Source organism: Lissotriton helveticus, chromosome 12 (genome assembly GCF_964261635.1).
Source record: "Lissotriton helveticus chromosome 12, aLisHel1.1, whole genome shotgun sequence".
Lineage (NCBI taxonomy): Eukaryota > Metazoa > Chordata > Amphibia > Caudata > Salamandridae > Lissotriton > Lissotriton helveticus.
The window spans coordinates 2,166,661-2,191,090 of record NC_136073.1 but is presented as its reverse complement, the minus strand read 5'-3'; the positions used below and the strand labels follow the sequence as shown (position 1 = coordinate 2,191,090).

The 24,430-nt window shown below is 49.5% G+C and overlaps 1 protein-coding gene across 2 annotated transcripts in view; it reads right to left on the bottom strand.

The window, feature by feature from the left end:
- Window positions 1–20,773: 20,773 nt before the first annotated feature.
- The window catches only part of REEP6 (receptor accessory protein 6), a 78,816-nt gene continuing 75,159 nt past the window's right edge, over window positions 20,774–24,430 (bottom strand). For both annotated transcript variants that reach the window (XM_078670799.1, XM_078670798.1), the window contains one exon: window positions 20,774–22,793. In XM_078670799.1, coding sequence (XP_078526925.1) covers window positions 22,744–22,793 — 50 coding nt within the window. In that variant the 3' untranslated portion in view covers window positions 20,774–22,743. The remainder of the gene's footprint in view (window positions 22,794–24,430) is intronic.

Here is a 24,430-nt window from a genome sequence, read left to right as displayed (position 1 = left end):
ACTTAACAGGGCTTTGATGTTGCTAACAAAGGAGTGGGCGAGAGGGATGGGCACCGGGGAAAGAGGCGGCACGCTTGTCATATCTGGTCTCTCACTCGTCTCCTCTGGCCCAGCTTTTTCCTCACCTGCAGCTTTATAACCTCTCTCTCCTGACACGCGTTCTCTCCCTCTCGCGCTTTGCTATCCAGTCTCTCTCTGCTTACATGCACACCAGACACTTTTACCTCTCTCCCTTTCTGTGCTCTGTTGGTGTTATCGAATAAACATTTGCAAGCCAAAAGAAATGCAAGCGCTTCCCCTTTAGCTCGGAGGCCTTGCATCAGTCATCGCCCTGCCTGCATTTCGCGGGTGAGCTAGCCTGTAATTGTCTCATTTGGCAGGTTTTAACACTTCCTGGCAGGGGGGCTATTAAGGCGAAGTATTTGCGCATACCTATCAGAGGCAGGAATAAAAGCGCGCCCATTTCGATGTGTGGCTCTGCTATCCAACCCGACCTTCACTCCCTTTCACGCACTCCCACCCCTTTAGGCTAAACTGCAGCTGTGTTGGGGGTCACGGAGAGCACCGAGGTGTCTTAAAGCAGACCCAGAATACCTTTTTGTGAAGGCAAATTTGTGTCCGACCTGAAAACCATTGTGATTCCGAAGGAAAATGCTTATTAAGAGATGTGGCCGCTTTGAGGAGACTTGAGGCTGTTGTCACATCGAGGGCTGCTTTGAACTTAACAAGCACTGAGCATCGTTGTTTGCTGGTAATTTATGTCACCTTTTCCTAGTCTGTGTAAGATCTTTCTTTTATTACGTTTCATTTCTGTTTTACTTCTTGAACATTTTCCACTCCAGCAACTACTGTTGAAGCTATCACATTGCTATAATATCTTTCTTGTCCATGGTTGCTGTGATTTTTCTGCCGCCCAATGATACACCAGAACATTTCTATTGCATTATTGACCTTTATCAAAGCAGCTTCCTACATAGAAAAAACTTTTTATTGTTGTGCCTTTTTTATTTGTTACCATAGTGTAGCACATTTCAACACATCATTGCCTTTTTGGGGGGATGAAGGGGTAGTGGCAGCGTTTACGTGTATTCAGAGAACAATGCATTGTCAGAAAAGATGTGTGTTCAGTACGTGTTCCTTTTCCATGCTTCAGTTCCAGAAGTACCTCCGGGCTCTGTGTCAGCTAGAATTGCACTTCTGTGAATATGTACTTAGTCAAGGCTGCTTATCTCCCCTTTTGGCCCAAACCTCCAGGCATGGCCTTTTTCTTTGTCATTTTCTTGATATGGAAAAGCCAAACAGTTGATTATTGTTAATCTAATTTCATAGTTTCAGCCAATCCCTGCCTGCATTTTCTTGTCCCTTGGGGTTGAAGTGGTTTTAAGTCCATGCCTGGTTTGTGTGAAATCAAGATACTCTCTGCTCCAATGTTGAGAATTCCGTTTTCATAGAGAGGAGCATTGGATACTAGATTTCTGGAGTGCAATGGTCAGTCTGCCTCCAAAACAACTACACAGCACAACCAGAGCAAAAAGAAGTTAACAACTGCAATATCTATAGGTTTCAGTAAAATTCCCAATTTCTGCAGCTAATGTGTTGGCAGTGAGAACATTTGAGCATCTTTGATAGCGAGCCGGTAGTAGCGTACTAGAGCAGGGTCATGGCAGAAGCCTTGACCATACTTTGTGGTTTCCACATTTTGCTCTACACTGAAAATCCTGTGAGTCTGTGCAAATCACTTAATCTCCCCGTGCCTAACAAAATGATGAATATGTCCTCATGTAACGCAACTGGTGCTATGTAAGGCGCTCTGATAACCGATACCGGGTTCAAGTTCGCGCTGTATAAAACTCCGGAAAAAAAGCACCGATCAACTTCCCTTCCTCCTTCCCGTCTTGGGACCGTGAGCAGAGGACTTAAAAATAAAGAGGGTTTGCTTTATGATTGAACAGAAATGGTCACATTTGGAATCAAATGAACAGTGCTCCTGCAACTCTAAGTGTGAGTGTTTAAATGTAAATAACATTTTAAGGGATTGTAATTGTTACTGATAGGAATGCAAACTGCCAAACAGGCAAGAAAGAAACCTCAGTTAAACGCTCCCACGCGGGTTCCTGAGTTAGCCTGCAGGCCACAGCAGCAACCACCAAAAGGCAGATTACACCCTTCATCCTTCTAAAGTCGATAAAATGAGCATTGTTGAGTTGGGCCGATGTGATTACATTGGCTACTTTCCACTTTAAAAAAATGGCTAATTACACAAATAGGTACAAAAGGGGGTGGTGATGGACGGAGCATCTGAACCAATCAAACACACCGAGTCAAAAGATCTGGGTTTAATCCATCACCGTTCTTTAGCCCACTCTGCCACCCCAGTTCAGACATGGCCATATGCAAATCAGTCTGACCCTGTGCCTCATGGGAACAGTCCAGCCTGAACTGCCAAGCCATGCCTTCCCTGGACCGGAAACAAGCATCCTAGGACCAGTTTCTGGCATTTCAGCCGTTAATTACACAAACAAGCACCACGTAGATTGCAATGTGTTGTTGTTTATTTTAACATTCAAGTAGTTTTATTTGTGTACAATTATAAATTATTTTGGTTTTTTCTTTCTGAGATTCACAAACGAATGTGCTATTGATAGATTAGTGTTGGGAGCAAATGAGGTAGGCAGCGGGATTTTATACGTATGTTGTGTTACATCAGATTTGACTTTGGCTCAAAAGTAACATCTCCATGTATAACACTCAGCGTATATAGGCAGCCAGAAAACGACTCGGCAAGCAACAGTTAATGTTGTTGACCAAAGATATTGTGCTGCAAAACTAAATACTAACAAGGTCCCAAAGGCGAGACCTATTGTCATGGTGCACCTAACAGTACCTTATTGCATTTCAGCACTTGCCACACAATCCTGTTGGAGAGCAGTCAAAAAAGCAATTGCTACTATCACTGTCGGACAAAAAAAATCAAGTGCAAAAAACAAAGCCCCAAATACTTATTATTTTTTTTGCTACAGGAAGTGTTTTTCTTAACCCCATTTTTTGACTTGCATATGCCTCTTCGGCCACACTGCAATTTCATTATAGCATTAAAAAAAATTCTCTACGTATATTTATTGACAAACTCTGAGTCACCAATTCAAGCTTACATTTAAAACAAGTATTTGCAATGCAATAGGTCTCGCATTTACGCAAGTTTGAGCTGTTGACATTGCAAATAACAATGCGTTTTATTTTTGTTTTTGTTTTTAAAACATAAATAAAAAGCTTTGTCATTTACAATGCCAATAGCTTAAACTCGCATAAGTGCGAGACCTATTGCATTGCAAATGATTGTTAAATCTGAGCTGCAGAATCAAAGGACAATGTAAAGTATTTCATGACTGTATTAACTTCTGAAATATAGAGCATGATACCATTTCCGAAGAAAACGGAAAAAGCAATAATAAAAGCAAAGCGTTCCACAAACACCGGTAAAACACTGTTTAAGTTGATTTTTTTGGCGCGAAAATGAGTAACCACTGAAAAGCACTGTTTTTTAAGGTATGGAAATCACTGGAAAACACTGAGAAAACACCACCAGAATTTACCAAAAATAGAAACTGAAAACAGGAAAGCCTAATCATAACATACTCTTGGCAGACTGGCAGGCAGAGCCAGGCCGAGCCGGGCACTGTGAGGCAGGAAGTAAGTGAAGGGTCAGGGATACAGGTGGGGGCTGTATCGCTCCTCAGCGAGGGTTCAGGAGACAGGAGCTGAATCTGAGTCCGGGCCCTTTTGAGGCCTAGAAACGGGGACTTTACAATGAAATAACGTGCACACTGTGAAACGTGGCAACATAACTTTACATAGGCCTAATACTCGTAGCTTTCACGAGAACTGGAAATTGGCATACTAGAGTTGGACACAACTAGAATTGCGTCTTTAATCGATCATAAGGGAATACATATGCATATTAATCATGCACATATAACATAAGGTGGGGAACACGTAGGGACACAGAACATGGCAAAATTTACTTTTCCACAACGGAGGGGAGCAGGTCACGGGACATCATGTACCTGTCCAACCTGACATGTAGAGAGTGGGCTCCCGAGTAGTAGGAATACACCCGGGCGGTGGGGTTTCTGACGCGCCAGGCATCTTGCAAGTTCCACTGAGTTGCCCAGTCAAGTAGGGCCTTGGAGGTCGCCTGCACTGGGGCGATTGCCGCTGGGGGGGACGAGCGGTCAAGGGAGGCATCTAACACGCAGTTGTAATCCCCACCCATCATCAAGGGTACGTCTGGCCATGGCGCTATTACTGCTGACAATCGTGTGAAGAATTTCCCCTGTTCCACATTGGGTGCGTATATGGAGGCTATGACGATCTGCTGCCCGTCAAGTCTACCCTGTATGAAGACATAGCGTCCCTCAGTGTCAACATGGCTGTGTGTCAGTGCAAACGGGACCCCGGGCCGAACCCAGATCAGGGTTCCTCGCGCAAATGCTGAAAAGGTTGTGGCAAATATCTGTCCCCTCCACTTACGGCGAAGTGTGGCCACCTCAGCGGCAACTAGGTGTGTCTCCTGTAGTAGTGCAATTTGAATCTGATGTCTCTTAAGATAGGAGTATACCTGGTATCTACGGGAGGGTGTGTGCATGCCCCTGACATTCCAGGTACAAAATTTAAACGTAGCCATCACAATGTTTATGGCGTTCAAGCACCCCCCCCCCCGGCCCCCAACCCGCCCCGCCCACACCCGCACAGCAGCAGCGAACAGTGAGCATTTTTACCCTACGCTCTCTCCCACAGACCCAAGGATGCACGTTGCAGTATTTCAGCACCAACACTAGTCTCAAAATGAAGAACTTGAACATAAACATAATACCAAAAGGGCAACAACAAAACTAGTCGCCGCCCAAACGCTCTATCGAGCTCAATCAATCCGTAAGTTCAATGGGGGGGTGTCTGAGTACAGCACTTGAATAAAACAAGGTAGTTTGTTACGCCAAAAAGAGCCGTAGTGGCTCCCCTCCACGGGCAATGGGCCAGAAGGGCGCCAGGAGTCAGTTACAGCGTCCGTAGACAGGTCGGAGTTCCCAATGTCACTGGACCCAGGCAGTTGTTCCCATGGTGGGATCTCATCCTCCATCCCCCCAGGGGGGGGGCACTCACCTCTAGGGGTCCGTCCACCCCTCCAAAGTTATGGTCCCGGTGATGCTCCAGCGGGACAGCTCAAGCTCCCCACCCGGTACCACGGCGGCTCCGCGGCAATCCGGTAGGTGGGGGGGGTTTGGGAGCAGGGCACAGACCCCGGAAAAGGTGGCGTTCATGACTGCCGAGGCCTCTAGGAGCGTTGGTGTGGGCCCCTGATCGGGCCATCTTTGGAAGTGAGCTGACTATTCCGTTATGCGAGTTGCAGTAGTCCAACCAGGGCCGGGCTGGGGAGGAGTGTTCATGCTATCAGATCCGATGTTTGGGGCGTGACATCTGGCAGGCCCTCTGGGTTCGAGTCATCCGGTAGTCCGTACATGGAGTCGTCGTCCGCGCTTCCGCGTGAACGTGGGCTAGCGTTGGAGATCAGGATAGGCGATTGAGACCCGCTAATCTCAGCAGTCATGCGGACGGCATCCAGTTGTTCATTCTGAATTTGCTCCGGGGTGGGGCCGAGTTCCGTTTCCACGGCCGGTGACCCGGCCCTCGAGGTGCGCCGTTGTCTCCGCCTGTGTGTGCCCCGATTCCGGTGCCGCTCCATTGGCACGGGCCCGGGGTTCGTGTCTACTCCCGAATCCAGCCAGGCCATTGCCGCCTCTGGGGTGTCGAAGAAGTGGGTCTTGTCCAGTGCCACCACTCTGAGGCGTGCTGGAAACAACAGTGAGTATTTGAGAGCCAGGCGCCTGAGCCGCTGCTTCACTGCGAGGAAGGATTGACGTCTTCGTTGAACTTGTATGGTGTAATCAGGGAAGAACATCACCTTGGCGTTGTCTACCTGTATATTCGACAGCTTCCGTGTTTCGCGGAGGATGGCGTCCCGGTCGCGGTAGTTCAACACCCGCATGAGCATTGGCCTCGGGTTGGAGCCCTCCGGAGGTGGACGGGATGGTACTCTGTGTGCCCTTTCCACTACAAAGTGTGGCGACAGCGTGCCCTCTGGTAGTAGCTCTCCGAGCCAGGTCTCCATGTGTTCCGCCGTCTCTCTCCGCTCCCATCGTTCCGGTAGGCCCACTATGCGCACATTGTTCCTTCTGGCCCGTCCTTCCGCGTCCTCTGCTCTATCCTCAAGGAACTCCACCCGGTTGAGCAGGTCACGGACGTGTTCGTCCGTCTGCGCCAGCTTGGGAGTGGTCTCCGCCATCGTATGCTCCAGAGTCGTGGTGCGGTCGGACAGTTTCTTGTGGTCCGCACGGAGGAGTGTCAGATCCACAGCCACCTTATCGATCCTGTTCTCCAGTGACGTACGGGTTAGTTGCATGGATTCTTCCAGGCGCTCCATGGCCGCCAGCATAGTGTCCAGTTTGGAGGCCGTTTGGTCAGCCTCTACGGTCTTCACCATTTTCCCTTTGCCTAGTGTCCCTCCGGTGCCAGTCCTCGCCCTGGTCCCCCCTGACATGTGGGTGGCCTTTGCAGCCGGTCAGTCGAGTGGGTATGCTCTCGCAATGTGCAGTGGTGGGACCGGTGCGTGTGGGTCTCCCGGTCAGGCTCTCCGTGCCGCCCGTGGCAGATGGTGTGTGGCTGCGGGCGAAGGGGAGGACTGCTCCACCGCAGGGCTCCGGGGTTCCACGCTATACTACCATCCGGGGAGGACGAGGTGGTTGCGCAGTGGCTGGTATGAGATCTCCCAGGTGCGTCAGTCTATGCCGTGAAAGTCCTGTTTGCAGAACACCTCTCGTCTGCGCTATGCGGTGGCTCGCCAGGCCGGGTCACTAAGTCTCTCCGGGTGTGTCCGTCCACTGGGCTCAGGAAGACGCACCTTGCCTGACGATGCTAGACGCCACCAAGCGTCGCGTGGGGATCTGCGTGGTCCAGCACAAGTCCGGTGGGGGCGGGGTGTGCGAGCCGTGCAATCTCCGCACTTGCGCCGGCCCGGGAGAGTCCCTCAGTGCTGGGCCGGCCGTCAGTGGGGGCCGATGTGACGCGGCCTCAGCTTGTGTGTGGCACGATCTAGGCCTCTCGGCGCCAGGCGGGTCCGGTGTTGATCCGTGGCGGCATCCAGGTGGCGGACGGGTACAGAGGCCCAGGAGATAGGGCCGTACGGTCTCCGGTGGTGGTCTGCTGGGCCCAGGGGTGACGGCGTCTGTGTGGATCTCACGGTGGCCAAGCTCGGAGACCCTCCGGTGTCCGTCAAGCCCGGCTGGGCGACTCCAGTGTCAGTAGGTGGGACGGGGTGGTGTCACAGTCCGCCACGGGCTGGCGTGACTTGGATACGTGTAGCTCTCGGGGCCCTCGAGTGGCTGGGCCGCCGGGGGTGTTGGATGCCGTATCGTGGATTCCTACCCGTGGCCGGGCCTATGTCAGGGCGGCAGGCGGGCCTGGGGGGCCCAGGGAACTGTGCAGGTCAGCGTCCGTATTAGACCGGCAGGGCCTAGGGGCGATGGTGCCAATGTGGGTCCCCAGCCAGTCCCGCGCACTCTCCCCCAATGTTCACGGAGCCCGGCGGGATGTCCCCAGTGACGGCAGGCAGGGCGGGCTGGTGTCGTGACTCGCCGTGAGTCCAGGCGGCGAGCCTTTTGCTAATGTCCGGGGCCCCTGTATAGTTGGGTCTTCAGGGAGTGTCCGGTTTGCGGGACGTGGTCTCTGTTCCCCGCAGGATTGCGCTTTGGAAACCACACGCTCTGCGGCCCACCTCGCAGGGCCAGATCCCCGGCCTCAGGTGGTTGGGGTCGCCGACCGGAAGTGCACTCAGGGCGGTCAGCTGCCAGGGTCGCTTTCGGTTGGATGGTCAGGTGTTCCGATTCGCCTGAAAATCGCCCAGGTGGTGGATCGGGTACCCGGGTACACTCGGTTCGAGTTTGGGCCCGGTTCCACCAGAAATGCAGGATAAATGGCCCGTGGTAGGGGAGCTTCACTCGGAGCTCAGCCCGGGCACGTCTTTTCACATCTCGTGCTTGGCCACGCCCCCCTGGACCACCAGATGTTGAAGTTACTTTCGGCTCCATTCACCGTTGCAAAAGCTTATTGGTCGCCACCGACCCTGCATTCTACGCTGCACCGAGAAAGGACCCAATCTGACGTTCTTCCAACATCAGCTTCGGCCCGATGTGGGTTTTTTGCATATAATTCCCCTGCAGTATAGTTTCAGTGGTAAAAGCAGCCCTCCCGACAGACCCGTTCAGCACCAACGCCAGGACTACTCTGCACCAATGCTTCATGGGCCAGGTAAAATTGAACTGACTGTCGTGGCCTAGGCCTGGAATCCACATCACCTTTACCCTGCAAGGGTTCAACACAACTCGACCTGCAAGTGACCGATTGTCATTAGTGTTTTTTCTCATTGAAAGCAATGTTACCTTTTCACTGTATTATTTTGCACTGATATAATATTGCTTAAAAAAATCTTTAACTCTGGTCATATGTATGCTATTCCGTTCATTGTGGTGTCTAAATTAAGATAAAAATACACTCTATTTTTATAAATTTGTTTTGGATTTCTGCAGGTCGGGTCAATACCTTGTCTTCCATATTGGTACACTGAATGCTTAACATACATTCCTCTAGTAAAGCCGGACTGCTCTTTGCCACACTACCAGGATTGATTTATTAGTGTGCATCCAAGGGCTATCTTTGGGGTTTGGGACAGTATTGCATGGTGAAGTCTAATCAGGATACCCACATAATACTCCATCTTCCTACATATCCGATCACAAGACATCACTGTCATCTCCGACGACTCCCAACTCATCCTCTCCTTGACAGACACGACAACCACCACTAGGACCAACTTTACCAACTTCATGACCATAATAGCAGACTGGATGCGAACCTGCAGCTCCACTCTGACAGGATGAAAATACTGGCCTTCGGCAACAAGACCTCCCTATGGGACTCCACTGAAAGGCCATCAGAGCTACAACCTGCACTCGCACCCACAGAGGGGGATTCAGTTCAGCCGGCCGCCAGAGGTTAGCCAGGGGAGGAGTTTCTGACTGAAAAAGAGGACCTCAGTTTTAACTAGGTTCAGTTTTAAAAAGGTAGAAGCCATCCAGGTGGTAATGTATTTTAGGCACTCTTTAAATTTAGGAAATGCCACGTCTGAATGATCATGAATAGAGAACAGCAGTTGCATATCATACGCATAGGAGACTACCTTTACTCCCCGGGTTTCAATAAGCGTTGTTAAAGGGACCAGGTAGAGATTAAAAAGCAACGGACTGAGTGCAGAACCCCGAGGTACCCCGCAGACTTGTGGTTTTGGGGTGGAAGAGAAAGGATGGAGGAGGACCCGCTAAAGAAAGATCGAATCCAGGATAAAACTGGGCCCTGGAATCTCCGTAGGCTGAATCTGCTCAGTAGAACTAAAGTAGTGGGAATCCAAGTAATCTTAATCTGCTACAGTAAAAGCACATAGTTTAACAGAGCTGTGGCCATAAATGGTACAGGGAAGGAAACATTAAAAAAAATCGGTAATATGTTGTAACTTCTGCAAACTGAAGCTACACTAAGGTTCTATTAGATCGTACAGTTTTGCGACTGTGTGGCAGGAGTTATGTCAACACCACATGTGCATGTGATGAAACCACCTTTGAATTAAATCCTTTTTAGGCCGCAGCTGTCTGGTTTGCTAAAGAAATCTTGGTTTATTTCAGAAAGTTGATCTAGCAATGCATTCTGCTCTTCTATTACCATTGACTTGGTGGTTTGTAACTCTCATTTTCTGGCTTTCTCTTTGCTGGCTTTATTTGCTTTAGGCTCTACGGGTTCCGTTTGTCCCTTCCGTTGCCTAAATCGGCTATGTTGTATTCTTCCATGAACTTGCTTCCTGTAAAAAGAGGTCAAATGCCAAGCTGTGTCTTCGAGGGAGCCTGGTGCTTACTTTCCTTTTGGCTGAGAGCGTTTATAGGAAACAGGAATGTAGATGACTTCATGCCCCTCGTATGCTCTGTTTACGGGGCTGTCACTAACCCTTTAATAACATGTTATGTAAAATGTGGATGACAGAATTTTCTATTTTGTTCTGTCATTTCACACCAATTTGTTATCTGCCATTTGTGAGCCTGTAGAGTTCTGCTGTGGTAAACATTTCAGGATCTTCATTTCGTGTGCATTTTTTCATGTTCTAGTTTCTCTGAAGACTGTCACATTTTACTTAATTTCGTGGATTTCAGCTTGGGTCCAGATTACCCGTTTTTCGCGCAGCACGTGCATCAGCAGCAAATGCTGTGCTGCATGTGAAGGAGAGAGCAGGAGAGCACCATATTTACAGAAATATGGTGTAGGAAAGTAGGATCTGTTTTTTGGTTACCTCCACATTTTGCCTAGTGCTATGCTGTTTCTGACTAGTCTGACTGGGACAGCAAACGAATGATGGACGCTATACTGACAATGCAAACATTCTCCCCAGTCAAAAGATCTGGGTTAAATCCATTGTTCTTTTGCCCACTACGCCACCCCAGTTTGGACCCAGCCATATGCAAATCAGTCTTGACCCTGTGCCTCATGGGAACAGTCCCGACAGAACTGCCAGGCACCCCGAGTGGAACGGGTATGCCCAGTCGTGGGTCCTGTGCTCTCCATGCCACTGGAATCAAGCTATACTGGCTGATGAGGGCTGAAAGCCCGAAACCGGTCCTAGGATGCTTGTTTCCAGTCCAGAGAGGACCTGGCTTGGCAGTTTGGGCTGGACTTTTCCCATTAGGCACAGGGTCAAGACTGATTTGCATATGGCTGGGTCCAAACTGGAATGGCATGGTGAGCAACAAAACGATGGATTTAGGCCCCGATCTCTGTACTGGAGTGAATGTATGACATTGTTCTGCATTCTGTCCATCAATTGTTCTTTTTGCGTTAGTCTGACTGGGATCCTTCTAATCTGACTCTTGCAGAGCTCACGTGCCCGGCCTGCCACGACATCTTCGGGTCTCAATTCTTTCTCTCACCACAAGTCTTCACTGCCCCCCCTTCGCGGCTCCCACACATCGCCGGGAGGGGGGGGGGGTCACGTTGTAGTCCGGGTTGCTCTGGCCTGCTCCCGAGTCAGGAGGACGGCACTATCCGGTGCAAGGGCTCGGCCAGGCTGGAGGAACCCGAAAACATGTCTCCCCTGGCTGCCATTTTGGCCACACCCCTTATGTAAAGCATTAGTTTAGTTTTTAAATTTATAGTGCGCAACAGATACCCAAAAAGGGTTTCTCGGTGTAAAAGATGGGTCAGGGATGGGAGCCAGGCAGTTTAGAATCATTATTTGTCAAGCATTTAAAAACACCAATTCAGTAAATATTTAAAGCACATAATAAAAGTCCAACACCAATGCATATAAATAGGAAATATTTGTATCTTTCAGTTGACACCAAAATGGAAAAAATCCAATGTAGGGGCCCAGAGATATGGATGTTATCAATATTAAACACTTTCTAATGCTTAGAAACCAATAGTGCCACTTCTGGACATTTGGTCGCCTCCGACTGGGACAAAGTAAAGGTTTGAGGCCGACCGCGATGGAGCCCTGGTCAGATAGACTAAGCGGGAGACCCCGGTCAAGATTTTACCTTCACACTTAGAGGATTTCTCCCCTGACGTCGTGCAGCCTCCTCCAGCAGTCGGGATTCAGTGGGGGGTTAGCTATTGCCATTCTGTGAGAGTCCGGTCACTCTCTGGAGATTTTTCACAAAAGTTCACCAAACTTTCCCAAACTTGTTGAACTTTTTCCTGAAGTTCCTCTTGAGGGTCCAAAGTATCCAATACACAATCCAAGGGTCTGGAATCTCCTAGATGGTTCTTGAACGGTTGGGTCCACAATGCACCCGGACATCACCCTCAACAGTCCACTGGATGCACTCCAGGCAGGGAACTCTTGGTGGAGTTGATGCAGGTGAGCTCTGTTAACCTATAGCTTGCAGGAAGCCCACTCTTTATTCCTCTTGAAAAAAGGTACATCCAAAGAGCTGTAGTTCCAGATAATGCAGCCGGCACAGTCAGTCAGAATCAAGTTTCCAGCTTGGCAATCATTCTTCTTTTCTCAGTTTCAAGTAGCAGAGCTGAGAGTCTCTGCCCCTCTCAGATACGTATTTAGTGTTCTCTGGGGTCACACAGGAGGGCACTCCTGACCAATGAGGTGCAGGGCAACACCCCGGTGCATGACCATTTCCTCCAAAGTGTGGCACAACGGTCTCCCAGAAAGTATTATTTCTCCCTGAAGTCTCAGCAGAGAGGCAAGAGCTGTCTAAACCAACCTCTAGGATGGCCAGTCTCCATACTCCCTCCACCCTGGCCTCAGCTCTTTCTGTCTTTAAGCCCGCCATCTGGCTGAGTTCAGAGGGTAGGGGCATAAATGAAATTGGTTTCTTCTGCCTGAACCCTCCTTCCTTTGAAGATCATGGTTTATGACCGCTACCCCCTGCTCTGGTATTCCTATGCAGCAGAACCCTCTCCTCACAAAATTAGCACTTTTACCCCGGGGGCTGCTAATCCACGTAACTCTGACCAATCAGGACAGATCACTGGAAGGCTTTATTTTGACTTACAGACAAGAAAGTCTTATAACTTCTTGTCTGTATTTTAGGATAAATTCAACAATAGTATATTGTTGGGTTTATCAATAATGTGTCCTTAAATTATATTTTTCGGATTCTCCTGCCGGGAATGATTACAGAATAACTTCTTACAATGTTAACCTATGTGCCTGAGGATTTGCAATGGGGAAAATTACTTGGGCAATTTTTCCAACTTCAGGGCTTATAAAACAACTTTTATTATAAGGATTCTACCTATTTCTACAGGACCCCCCCCCCACCCCTGGGATACCTAGGGGAGATTTTAGAGATTCTGAATATGTAAAGATATTGCAGATCATCACTCTATAGTGCGCCTAGCACAAACGTCGATTTTGGGAAGCACTTTACTACAATGTTGGAAGTGAAATATGCAATATAAAACCTGTTTTATAAGTGTACTCCTTATAGCTACCTGACCTCCCTCCCCTGGGAACCCCTAGGGCAGACCCTGGGGGTACCTAATATGCCAAAACATGAGTTTATCCGTTTTTAAGTGCCCCTACCACCAAAGTCGAGTTTGGGAAGCAGTTTTCTACACTGTGGGGAGTGAAATGTGCAATTTCACTATTCCCAAGGCATATAACATTTATTTTAGAAGGGCCCTCCTTATAAATACCTGACCCCCCCACCACTGGGACTCCTAAGGGAGACCGTGGGGGTACCTTATTTGCCAAAACATTGTGGTTTAATAATTTTTAAGTGCCCCAAACACCAACGTCGAGTGTGAGCACAATTTACATTTGAAAAGCAGTCCTGCGACACAGGGCTGCTTTTAAACAAACTTCAGGCCTCTGCAGTGCACACATGCAAGTGCAGAAAAGGCTGCTGGCCCCTGAACTGCCATGTCCTACTATATACTAGGGACTTAAGGGTAGTTTTGACCCTCCCTTCACCCTATTATGTACTAGGGCCTTACAGGGGAGGTCTTGCCAATCATAGAGGTACCCTAACCCATAGTGTACCCTGGAGTCTGCAGGTGTTGTTTTCACTGTATTCTAAGTGTTGTTAAAGCACAGCACTGGCAATGGTTAGGTAGAGCCAAGGGACAGTCAGAGTCAGCTCCCACCAGGCTCAGCCAGCAAAAAATGAGGGTGACCACGGCACAAGGATGACTTTGCAACAGCGCTGCAAAAGGCAGGAGATGTAGAAAGAGAAGACAAGGAGGAAGGCCTCTCATCCGTAGGTACTACAGCTGTAATCAGAATTCTACCTAAATGCAAATCCCCTTTCAGCAATTGAGGTGGAGGTTAAGGAACCCCATCTCACTCCAGACAAAACCTGCTGCACCTGCCTACTATACTCCTAACTACACAACCCTCCTTAACACCAGCATCTTGTGGCACCAGCATTCCATGGAACGGACCCTTTGTCTGTTCTTTAACCCCCAAAAAGACGTGTATATCTGCCATATGCATTAGCTCTGAGAAACAAATACCAGTTAACATACATAAAGTTGCCTGAACATATTATCTCAGAGGCCTGAGGTACATAAACTACTCAGCACAGGTTTTCTCTGAGGTAGACAAACTTCCCTCCATACATTGCCGTGAGCCTATCTAAGGTAACCAGCATGTCCTGGTGTGTACCTTACCATGATTTATAAAGTGCTCCTTGGATTTGTTAAGGTCAGCCTGAAACTGTAGAGGTACCTTAACTAAAGTGCAATATTCAGTGTTCCAGACTATTAGGATGGGGGGGGGCAGGGGTTGCTCCTTTGAAATCCTACCTTGTTAACACAGCCCTAGCTATCTGCCCTCAGAGCTGTGGGGGTTAGAACCTGGCTATCTGCATTCAGAGCTGTGGGGTTACACCATAGCTATCTGCCGTCAGAGCTGTGGGGTTACACCCTGGCTATCTGCCGTCAGAGCTGTGGGGGTTAGAACCTGGCTATCTGCATTCAGAGCTGTGGGGTTACACCCTAGCTATCTGCCGTCAGAGCTGTGGGGTTACACCCTGGCTACCTGTCCTCAGAGCAGTGGGGATTACAACCTGGCTACCTGTCCTCTGGGCTGTGGGGGTTACACCCTGTCTACCTGTCCTCAGAGCTGTGGGGATTACAACCTGACACCCTTTCCTCAGAGATGTGGGGGTTACACCCTGGCTACCTGTCCTCGGAGCTGTGGGGGGTTACACCCTGGCTACCTACCCTCGGAGCTATGGTAGGTTACTCCCTGGCTATTCGCCCTCAGAGTTGTGGGGGGTGGGGAGGTTTCACCCAAGCTATCTGCTCTCAGATCTGTGGGGTCTAAACCCTTGCTATCTTTCCTCAGAGCTGTGGGGATTACACCCTAGCTATCTGCCCTCAGAGCTGTGGGGTCACACCCTGGTTATCTACCCTCAGAGCTGTGGGGTTACAGCCCCCACTCTGGCTCTCTGCCCTCAGAGCTGTGGGGGGGGGGGTACACCCTTGCCATCTGCCCGCAGAGCTGTGGGGCAATACCCCCCCACCCTGGCTCTCTGCCCTCAGGGCAGTGGGGTTACAGCCCCCACTCTGGCTCTCTGCCCTCAGGGCAGTGGGGTTACACCCTAGCTATCTGCCCTCAGAGCTGTGGGGTCACACCCTGGTTATCTACCCTCAGAGATGTGGGGTTACAGCCCCCACTCTGGCTCTCTGCCCTCAGGGCAGTGGGGTTACACCCTAGCTATCTACCGTCAGAGCTGTGGGGTTACATTTGTAGTTTTTTGATACGCTGAAGAGGAACAGTTTCTCTCTTTCTGCTTAGTCTGTCTGATGGGCAAAACAACAAAATCAATCATTCTTTCCTTTATACTTTTATTTATTTTCTCAGTGGGGTGACACCATTCAAGTAGCAACTTTTCCTGTCTCACTGTTAAAATGCTGTTCTGTCTAAATAATTGCAGTTAAATATTAGACATCCATTCTCCTTAAAATCACACAACCTCGCTTTTCAACTTCTTATTACAGGGCCACCTTTTTCATGTATTGAAGGAGGGAAAGGATCTCATAAAATGCAGTCCAGCATGGCTTGCAAACCTATAAAGTAAGTTACTTTTAGTTTCAAAAAGTTTTTTATAAAATGAGCCTTTCAGTTTAAAAGATGTCCGGATTATCTAAGGTCTTGAAGTAGAATTTACAGTGCAGACCATTGTTAGCTGATCCTCAGTCATCTTTTCTGTTTAATGTACAGCATTCCAGTGCAGACTTGGTGCAGTTCACCTATAAGAAACCTTCAATAAATGGTCCAGAATCTTTAACACTCAAGCACACATAAGAGTCTGTACCCCCATATTCTCTGAAGAGTCAACTGATGTATGCTTATGGTATGATGTATGCATGTTAGAGCATACATCGTATTCTCTGAAGAGTAGCCTGTGTTTTTACGTCGAGCCTAGAGGCAGCGCACATTCATTGCTTTGGGAGAAAAGCTGTACTCCCTCTGTGGGGTTTGAACACATCCACCACTTTTCATTGGTTGCTTGGCCTCCCTTTACAAATTCCATAGTTTTCGTTGGTGAATAGAGTACATTTGTCCCGCCTTGTGGCTGTTTTGTTCCCGCCCTGCGGACTGCCCCTGCTACATGGATCCTTGCCATATGTTTTGTTTGCATGGCCATAGTGTCTGCACACTACTTATTCTTTTGCATCGGCTTGTTTTACAACTTTCCTATTCGTCTTCCGAGCTCTGCTGCTATCTCCGAGCGCCGTCCATCCATGTTGCCTTTGTTCCCAACCTCTCCCGCTGTAGTTTGTGTTGTCTTTCTCCCCCCACCATGGTATGTTTTGCCATTGTTACTGTCCCCCTCCTGTTGTAGTTTGTGTTGCCTTGACTCCCACCCCCTACTGCCGTTGTTAGTGTCGCCTTTCTTCCCGCCCCCTCCCGCCGTAGTTAGTGTTGCCTTTGTTCCTTCCCCCCTCCCACCATAGTTAGTGTTGCCCCCTCCTGCAGTAGATTGTGTCAGCTTTGCTTCTGCCCCCTCCCGCCGTAGTTTGTGCCACATTTGTTCCCACCCCCCTCTTGCTGTAGTTTGTGTTGCTTTTCTTCCCACCCCCCCTTGAACAATGAGAGCCTGTAAAAAAAAAAAAAAAAAAAAAAAAAAAAAAAAGATGTTGACACTACTGGAAAACGCCTTAAATCTAGGACACTAACCTACTGATCTCTCACATCCTACATTTTTACGTGCACTCCAGTGCCCCTGCTTGCAGTACAAACGACAGGCCACGCTGCTGTCGGGGGTGTAAAATTGCCAGACCAGGTTTGGCTGCATGCACCTTACCAGAACTAGACTTCATTAAATTCAAACCCCCGCGCGTAACCTTTCATGCGTGTACCACATTAATACGCTTCAAACATGCTTCAAACCAGCGCTTGGACGCCTTCGGGCAACAGCCGCGCTCTACAAAACCCCTTCACTTCACTTCGGCAGTGTTTGACTCTTGAGTGGGCATTTTTTTTATTTTTGCTCTTTACTATTGTGCAAACTCGACTTGAAGGTATTGGAGTCCTTTATATGGGCACCAGTTATACTACACAAGTATGCATTCATTTTTTGATTTTAGGCACAGGGAAATAAAATGATTTGCCCAGAGTCACAGGATGTGGAGCGCCAACGCAGAGACTCGAGCTAGGTTATCTAGTTCTTAAGTCGATAGCTCTGACCAATAGGCCTATCCTCAGTTACCACCAGTGAAATGCTGCCGGTCCCGTGTAGCGGTCTCTAGCAGTGCCTTGTTAAATTGCTTGCTTCAGTGCTGATTCACTGGTATTAGTGTCACGCTGATAGGCAGGCGCTGATCCTCTTTCTTGACAGATTCACGGGGCTCAGTGCAGTTTGTGGTCTGAGCTGAATGTTGCCGCCGCAGCCGCCAGTCATAGACAGTCACCGAACCTTTAAAGATAGTGACAGTGCTCACATACACAAGTCTGTTCCTCTCTGACTCCCAACATGGCAGGAGGGCAGGTAAAATGTTGCATACTTCCCAACCTCCATGGCGCCTACGACGTATTGCTGGTGGTTGGGGGTTAGTGCAGTCTACTGAAGTGCTGAGGGAGGAGATGGGCAGAACCTTCAAAACACTTTGGGGTGGCATGTAAACCGGAAGAGGCGGAAAGGAAAAACAAAAGCTGCCATCCGCCACCTCAGATGCACCGCTTGCTCAGATGGCAGCGGTCACAATAGTCAAGGTACAGTCCCCGGTATCAATGTGAGAGCACTGCCACACCTTCGGATTTGTTTATGCCACAGGTTGCGTTAGACCACCTGGTACACAGCTCCTTATAGCTACAGAGTTGTTGACAGGCTGCATTTTGAGCGTCAGCTCCGCACACTTACAGACAGCACACTTGCTGATTAAATGGAAGTCCAGTTAAGCACGCTTGGTGGGGTTAGACCTGGGGTGCTACAATGCATGTCCAACATTTTAGTGCAGTGCTGCGAACACCACACTAAAAAGTGTTAGTCTAGCACCTGATGGGTGGTACTTGGCAGGCCTGTGTCCTAAAGCTTCATTTACAATATCAGCGTTCATCAGACAAGCTAGACATTTTGTTCAATGCCTACCTGATAAATGAGAATATAAATCTATGGTACTAAATGTGCGTCCCTCGATGTTCACATGCGGGCCCCCCAGCTTGTTATGTATAAGGTAACAAGAATGCTTATAACACTTTATTATAACTTTTCAACATGCTACAAAGCAGCCTCACTGCCCCACAACATAGCTTAAAGACATTGGCAAATCCAATAGCTTTGGCTAAACAGTTATAAGGTCTCAAAGGTGAGACCTATTGGCTTTGCCAATGTTTGTTTTCAGGGCCGTCCGTGCCATGTCCAGAAGGGAGGAACAGTAAGAAGCCATTTGCTCTGGTGAAGCAAAAGTGCACACTGGTACTCGCGAGGAGATTAATGAATATTCAGATGGATCCCAGGCAACACCAGAAAGACCGTCACACAAGCCCTCGTCACCAGCCGCCAAGACTACAGCAACACCCTCTACACCGGCATCTGCTCCTCAAAGGACTCCAGGCCATAAACAAAGCAGCTGTCAAACTCCTCCTGGACCTCCCCAGAAGAACCCGCATTGACCCCTCCACTGGCTCTCCATCCAGAAGAGATGCCAGTTCAACATCCTCATGCACGCCTACAAAGCCCTCCTCGACCTAGGACCTGCCTACCTCAACCATCGACTGAACTTCCACTGGCACTTCTCTTCACTAGCCCTTGCACACACACCCCCTGCATCCAGCACAACTCCTTCTCCCACATTGTTGCCAAGACCTGGAATGAACTTCCCATCCAGCTTCACAAAGTCCCCCCGCTGGCTGACTTCTCAAAGAGACTCGAGACCTGGCTCTTCGATGGAGACACAGCGCCCAGATACCCCTAGGGGTGACAGTGTCGTGCTTTACAAATGTCGATTGGTTTCAACCAGAGTAGCAGATATTTTGAAAAACGCTTCTTATAAATAAAAGAATCCAAGCCTTCTAAAGTGGAGATAATTGATGGTTTCAAATGTTGGTTTCAAGGCTGCAACACCAATGGTGGCTGTCAGTGGCCAACAAGTGAACCCACTGATGTCTTCTGAGGCAGCAGAGCAGACACTCGTTGCAGATCGCCCTAGCGGGACATGTGACTGACTGACTCGAAAGAAGAAAACCAAGTGAGATTGTGGGTGAGGAAACTGGTATCCACAAAGTCCAGGTCAGCGGAGATGATGCTGAAAGGGCCCTGGCCTTGCAGTTTTCTGCTGCAGTATCCCACAGATGACGGTCCTCCAGGTTTAAGCTGCGGGAGAGCTCAAGGGGGACCTTGGATTCTTTCCACACAGTTTGGCGGCGACCCCAGACAGTATTGGTCGATGATGAAGAGGTCGCTGGTTTCTTACCACCTCTTTAAAGGGACCCAGAGATGGATCCAGAAACTGTCGGGTTTGGATTGACTGAGCTGGGTCCACAGTAGCACAGGGAGTGGTGGGAGTTCACAAGGAGGCTGATGGCCGGGTCATTTGGTGTTCACACATTTGTTCCTCGAAGGGGCACACGACATGTATGCATTACATCGAGGAGTCCAAAGACTTCCTACTGTGACATGAGTATATTGTGTGTGCTTCATTTGTACCTGAAGCGTGGACAAGCCAAATTAGCACTCTTCTGACACACTCAAAGCTCAGATATGGCCTTCTGTTGCTTGCAGCCACAAGAAGAAAAAGGCTCCCTATTTAAAAAAATAAACATTATTTCTAATCTCAAAATATGTGGGGTTAATTTCCCTTTTACACTCATGCATCGATAAACATGAACGCTTCCAGAGACCGCTTCCAACATCAGAGGAATAATCTGACCGTTCTTTGAAGTCGTGTTCAACTGGAACAAACATTTCTGACTCTGGAGCATGGGTGGGCTGCAACGATTGTGCAAAGGTGGCCAGCTTACACTGGTAGCACCTATCAATCCTTGTAGCTTTCTCAGTCTCAGCGTTGTTCACCTTGTATGACACCTTTATCTAGCAAGCTTTTTTTGAGAGTCCTTCACCCAGCCCTCACCTCAAGGCCTACTCTTGCTCTCAAGTGGCATAAAATGATCCCCCTGGCAAAGGACAACTATTTAAAACTCAGAGCAGTGTGGCACCATTCATAGCTTTGCAGATTCTCAATATGGTTGAGACAGCCAAGTCCTGAGGGGTGGAGGGGCAGTGAAAGGACAGCCAGCAAATGATCCTAGGTTTAGTGTCTCTTCACCGGTCATAGATGAGCAGGCGGTCTCGACAGAGGAGTGCGAGCGACTTCATAGCCGTCGCACCGCCAGCCCTTGGGATTCTCTGCTGTGTAAAGCAAAATCCAGCTCCCCACACCGCTAGAACCAGGGAAATATCAGACCAGAGTATTGGAATCTACCACACTGAGGCGAACGGGATGTGTGAGGGGGGACAACAAAAAAACCTACCCATCCCCCCACACACAAGTAGTAAAGATCCAAGACCCTTCCCTCCACACACAAGTAGTAAAGATCCAAGACCCTTCCCTCCACACACAAGTAGTAAAGATCCGAGACCATTCCCTCCACACGTGTGACGCCGGCCGCAGGAACCCATCAGAAAACATAAGATCACCAGGAACCCATTAGTGCAGAAAATGAGTTTATTTCATAGTAGACACAAAAATACAAAGTTGAAATGTACTTTCTACATCAGTTAAAAACCAGCACAAGTGCAATGGGGAGAGTCTTCTAATGTCATTTTGTTGGATCTTTCTGCATGCCATGATCAGGAGCCGGCCATTCACAGTCTAAGGGTTTGTGCGTGTTACAGACAACGCTAGTATGACGAGGAGATTGAAGTCACTTGAACCGCCTGGGAGATTGAGGGGAATCCAACACAAGGCCTCTCTGCGATGGACAGACCACGGTTGGACTTGGGCTCAGCCACCGGTCACCAGAAGTATTTGGACCACAGACAGGAGGGCACGGGTTCAGGACAGTCTGACCGGTGAGTCCCAGCCGTGGAAGGGTCCATGCCAGGCAGTATCAGTGGATAGCTACGGGTTTCATCTACAAGCGATGAAGAAATGTGCAGCCACGGGCTCAAGTGGCCACAAAGAGGGCTTCACAGTTATTAGTCGTGTGTACCTGAGATATTGGAAGCGCAAGCACACCCACACACACACGTAGGACCTTTCCTCCATTGATGTCCAGAGGGGGAGACCTCTACAACATTACAACACTCGGATTCACAGCCCTTTGAAAGTGAACATACGTATTCCGCGTGTACACAATGGTCCATCTAATACACATTAGCAGGACTGGGGCAGTGCGGACTATGAAACTCGGGACTCTTCTCACAGTATTCAAACAGTGCAAGGTAAAGGTATGATGCTCCTTCAACTCCAACAACAACGTTTTACACCCCTCATCTAAACTTCATTTTCAGTTGTAAACTGTAAAGAATATAGCAGAAAAGCCAAAATGGAACCAGGCCTTATACGACGGACCAGTGACACGACTGAGCTGCAAGCCCTGGTCGGCTGTGCCTGTACGGAGAAACTACCTAATCATGCACCTGGCTCGATGGGGCAGTTCTTACATAGCACCCACTTACGTCAGCAAAGTAGTCTCACAACCTCACCCTTTTAACATCTCCAGCGGCTGTGGGTAGCTGAAGGATGCTGAACCGTAGCCTAACTAGAACATACATCGTGAACCCATAACGGCAGCTGGTAGAACGGTGCAGTCAAGAGTCAACCTCCTCTCGTCTGCATTTAAAGAACTGGAGCAGATGTTGAGGAGGCAGGAGATCTCCATGACCCAAGCAAAGCATGAGAACAGGGCACACGCAAGAGCACCTACTACCAGGAACCAGGAACCTCTCCACCCAGACGTACTGCACACAAATCCCTCCCTACAACCCAACCAACAGGATCCTGTGCTCAAAGAGAGGAGAGGAGGCCTGCTATCTGGAGAGGGGAGGAGAGAAAGAGATGGGGAGGGGATAAGAGGATTGGGGAGGGGAGAAGAGAGGAGGCCTGCTGCCTGGAGAGGAGAGGAGAGAAGGCTTGCTGCCTGGAGAGCTGCTACCCTTCATAGTAGGTACACTTCTCTGAAGGCACCTACAGGACATCCTTGGACGTCTCAAAGCAGGCTCTCTCAAGCAGGAGTGCGGTCGGCCTTCTTAGCGAGCACCTCTCGCCAGCCGAGCCCAATGCAAGCACAGCAGCTGGCGCCACCCACGGCAAGACATGACATGCAGCATGGGCAGGTCTGACTCACTGACGGCAGCAGTCTCCGTGGGGGTCAGTCCCAGGGCACCCTACATCTCAATGGCTGCTGGGATCCAAGGGTGGGGTCACGGCGTTCGCTCAGTGTGGAGTCCGCAGTGATCTCAATGGATCTGGACATGGGTGCCCTTCTGGGGGGGCTCGCTTTACAGAGTGATGGAGCCTCTGGGGAGGGTGGAGGGAGGGCAGAGATGGGATGTGAGCATGGGGTGTGCGGGTGAAAGGGTCTTTGTGAAGTGGTTTTCTATGCATCCTTCAGTCTTCGTCCATCAGTGCGGTTCGGTTAAGGGAGTGCTTTAGTGTGACCAGTTCCCAGAGAAGGGCTCAATCTCTCTCTTCAGCCTGCAGAGCATGGCTTACTGCTGCTTGCCGTGCTGTTCGGAGAATAAAAACAGAAGAAAGAAACAAGGGGTTAATCAAGAGCTGAAACCACTCAGAATCAAGTCTTTTCAAAAAGTAACCGGTCTGAGAATTAGAAACATTCATGGGGCAGGAAGTAGATGGTCTTGAAACTGTGGGAGAGGAGTTCGGAGGACTAAGGGGCCGGGAAGAGAAACCAGTTTATTTCCAGATGTTATAAACAACATATTTTTGATTCACAAGTGTTGGAAACTGTGGTTTGTAGGTATCAACCAGCTTGTGTGGGGAGGTGGGTGGAAGGCACTGTTGTCAATGACCTAGTGCTAAGTCCTTAGAAGTGCGAGACATTAATCACTCTTGCGCTTTGAGGCGCTCATCCCAGCCCGCACTTAAAAAGTAGCGACATACTGTCAATGAAGGTTTTAAAATGGAAGGGCTCCAACTACACTCACATCAGCTGAACCATCTCTTCTCTGCCCCCTCTGATCCATCGGCAAATCTCAAGAGGGGTCAAAAGCTGCAGCCTCAACTTCAAACATGATGAACAGCAGCATGATCTGAGCAGTGGTCAACCCTTCGCCTGCCTGCCTGGTGTTATCGACCCCGGATATCCACCTCCAAGAACCGCTCAACAAGGGAAAGAGCAATGACCATCACCTGCCCCTCAATCTGTGAACCCCTGTCTCCCACATATTTGAGCTCCCATCTTCAGGACAGGTGGAGTTGTTGGAGTGAGGCTACATCCCCCTCATCCAGGAATCACTGGACGGCTTACTCTCAGCAGGGCCGGACTGGCATAGCGGGCACTGGGCATTTCCCCGGGAGGCTGGAAAGGTGGGGCCGGGTTTGGAGCAGTGACGGTGGTTGTGTTACTGGGGGCGGTTTTGATGCAGTGCTGAAATATTGGCCCTCGGTAACAAAGGCAGCAACGCTGGGGGCCAGTTTGGTTAAGCAGCAGTGCTTCACACTTGCAGCCTTGACCCCCTCCCCCCTCCCACCCACTGCCCTGAGGGCCTGTCCGTTAGAATTGCCAGGTCTGATTTGTGTTCTCAGTCTGGCCCTGTCTGGGACTGTCTATTCCGCGCCCTCCGGGACCTGTGCATGCCGCCATGCCGTTACAACTCAAGGAGACTCCAGGACCATCATCTATTCAGCGCCCTCCAGACCTGTGCATGCCGCCATGCCATTACAACTGAAGGATACTCCGGGACCATCATCTATTCAGCGCCCTCCAGACCTGTGCATGCCGCCATGCCGTTACAACTGAAGGAGACTCCGGGGCCATCATCTATTCCGCGCCCTCCAGGACCTGTGCATGCTGCCATGCCGTTACAACTGAAGGATACTCCGGGACCATCATCTATTCTGCGCCCTCCGGGACCTGTACACGGCCGCCATGCAGTTACGGCTGAAGGAGACTCCAGGACCATCATCTATTCCGCGCCCTCCAGGACCTGTGCATGCTGCCATGCCGTTACAACTGAAGGATACTCCGGGACCATCATCTATTCCGCGCCCTCTGGGACCTGTACATGCAGCCATGCAGTTACAACTGAAGGAGACTCCGGGGCCATCATCTATTCCGCGCCCTCCGGGACCTGTGCATGCCGCCATGCAGTTACGGCTGAAGGAGACTCCAGGACCATCATCT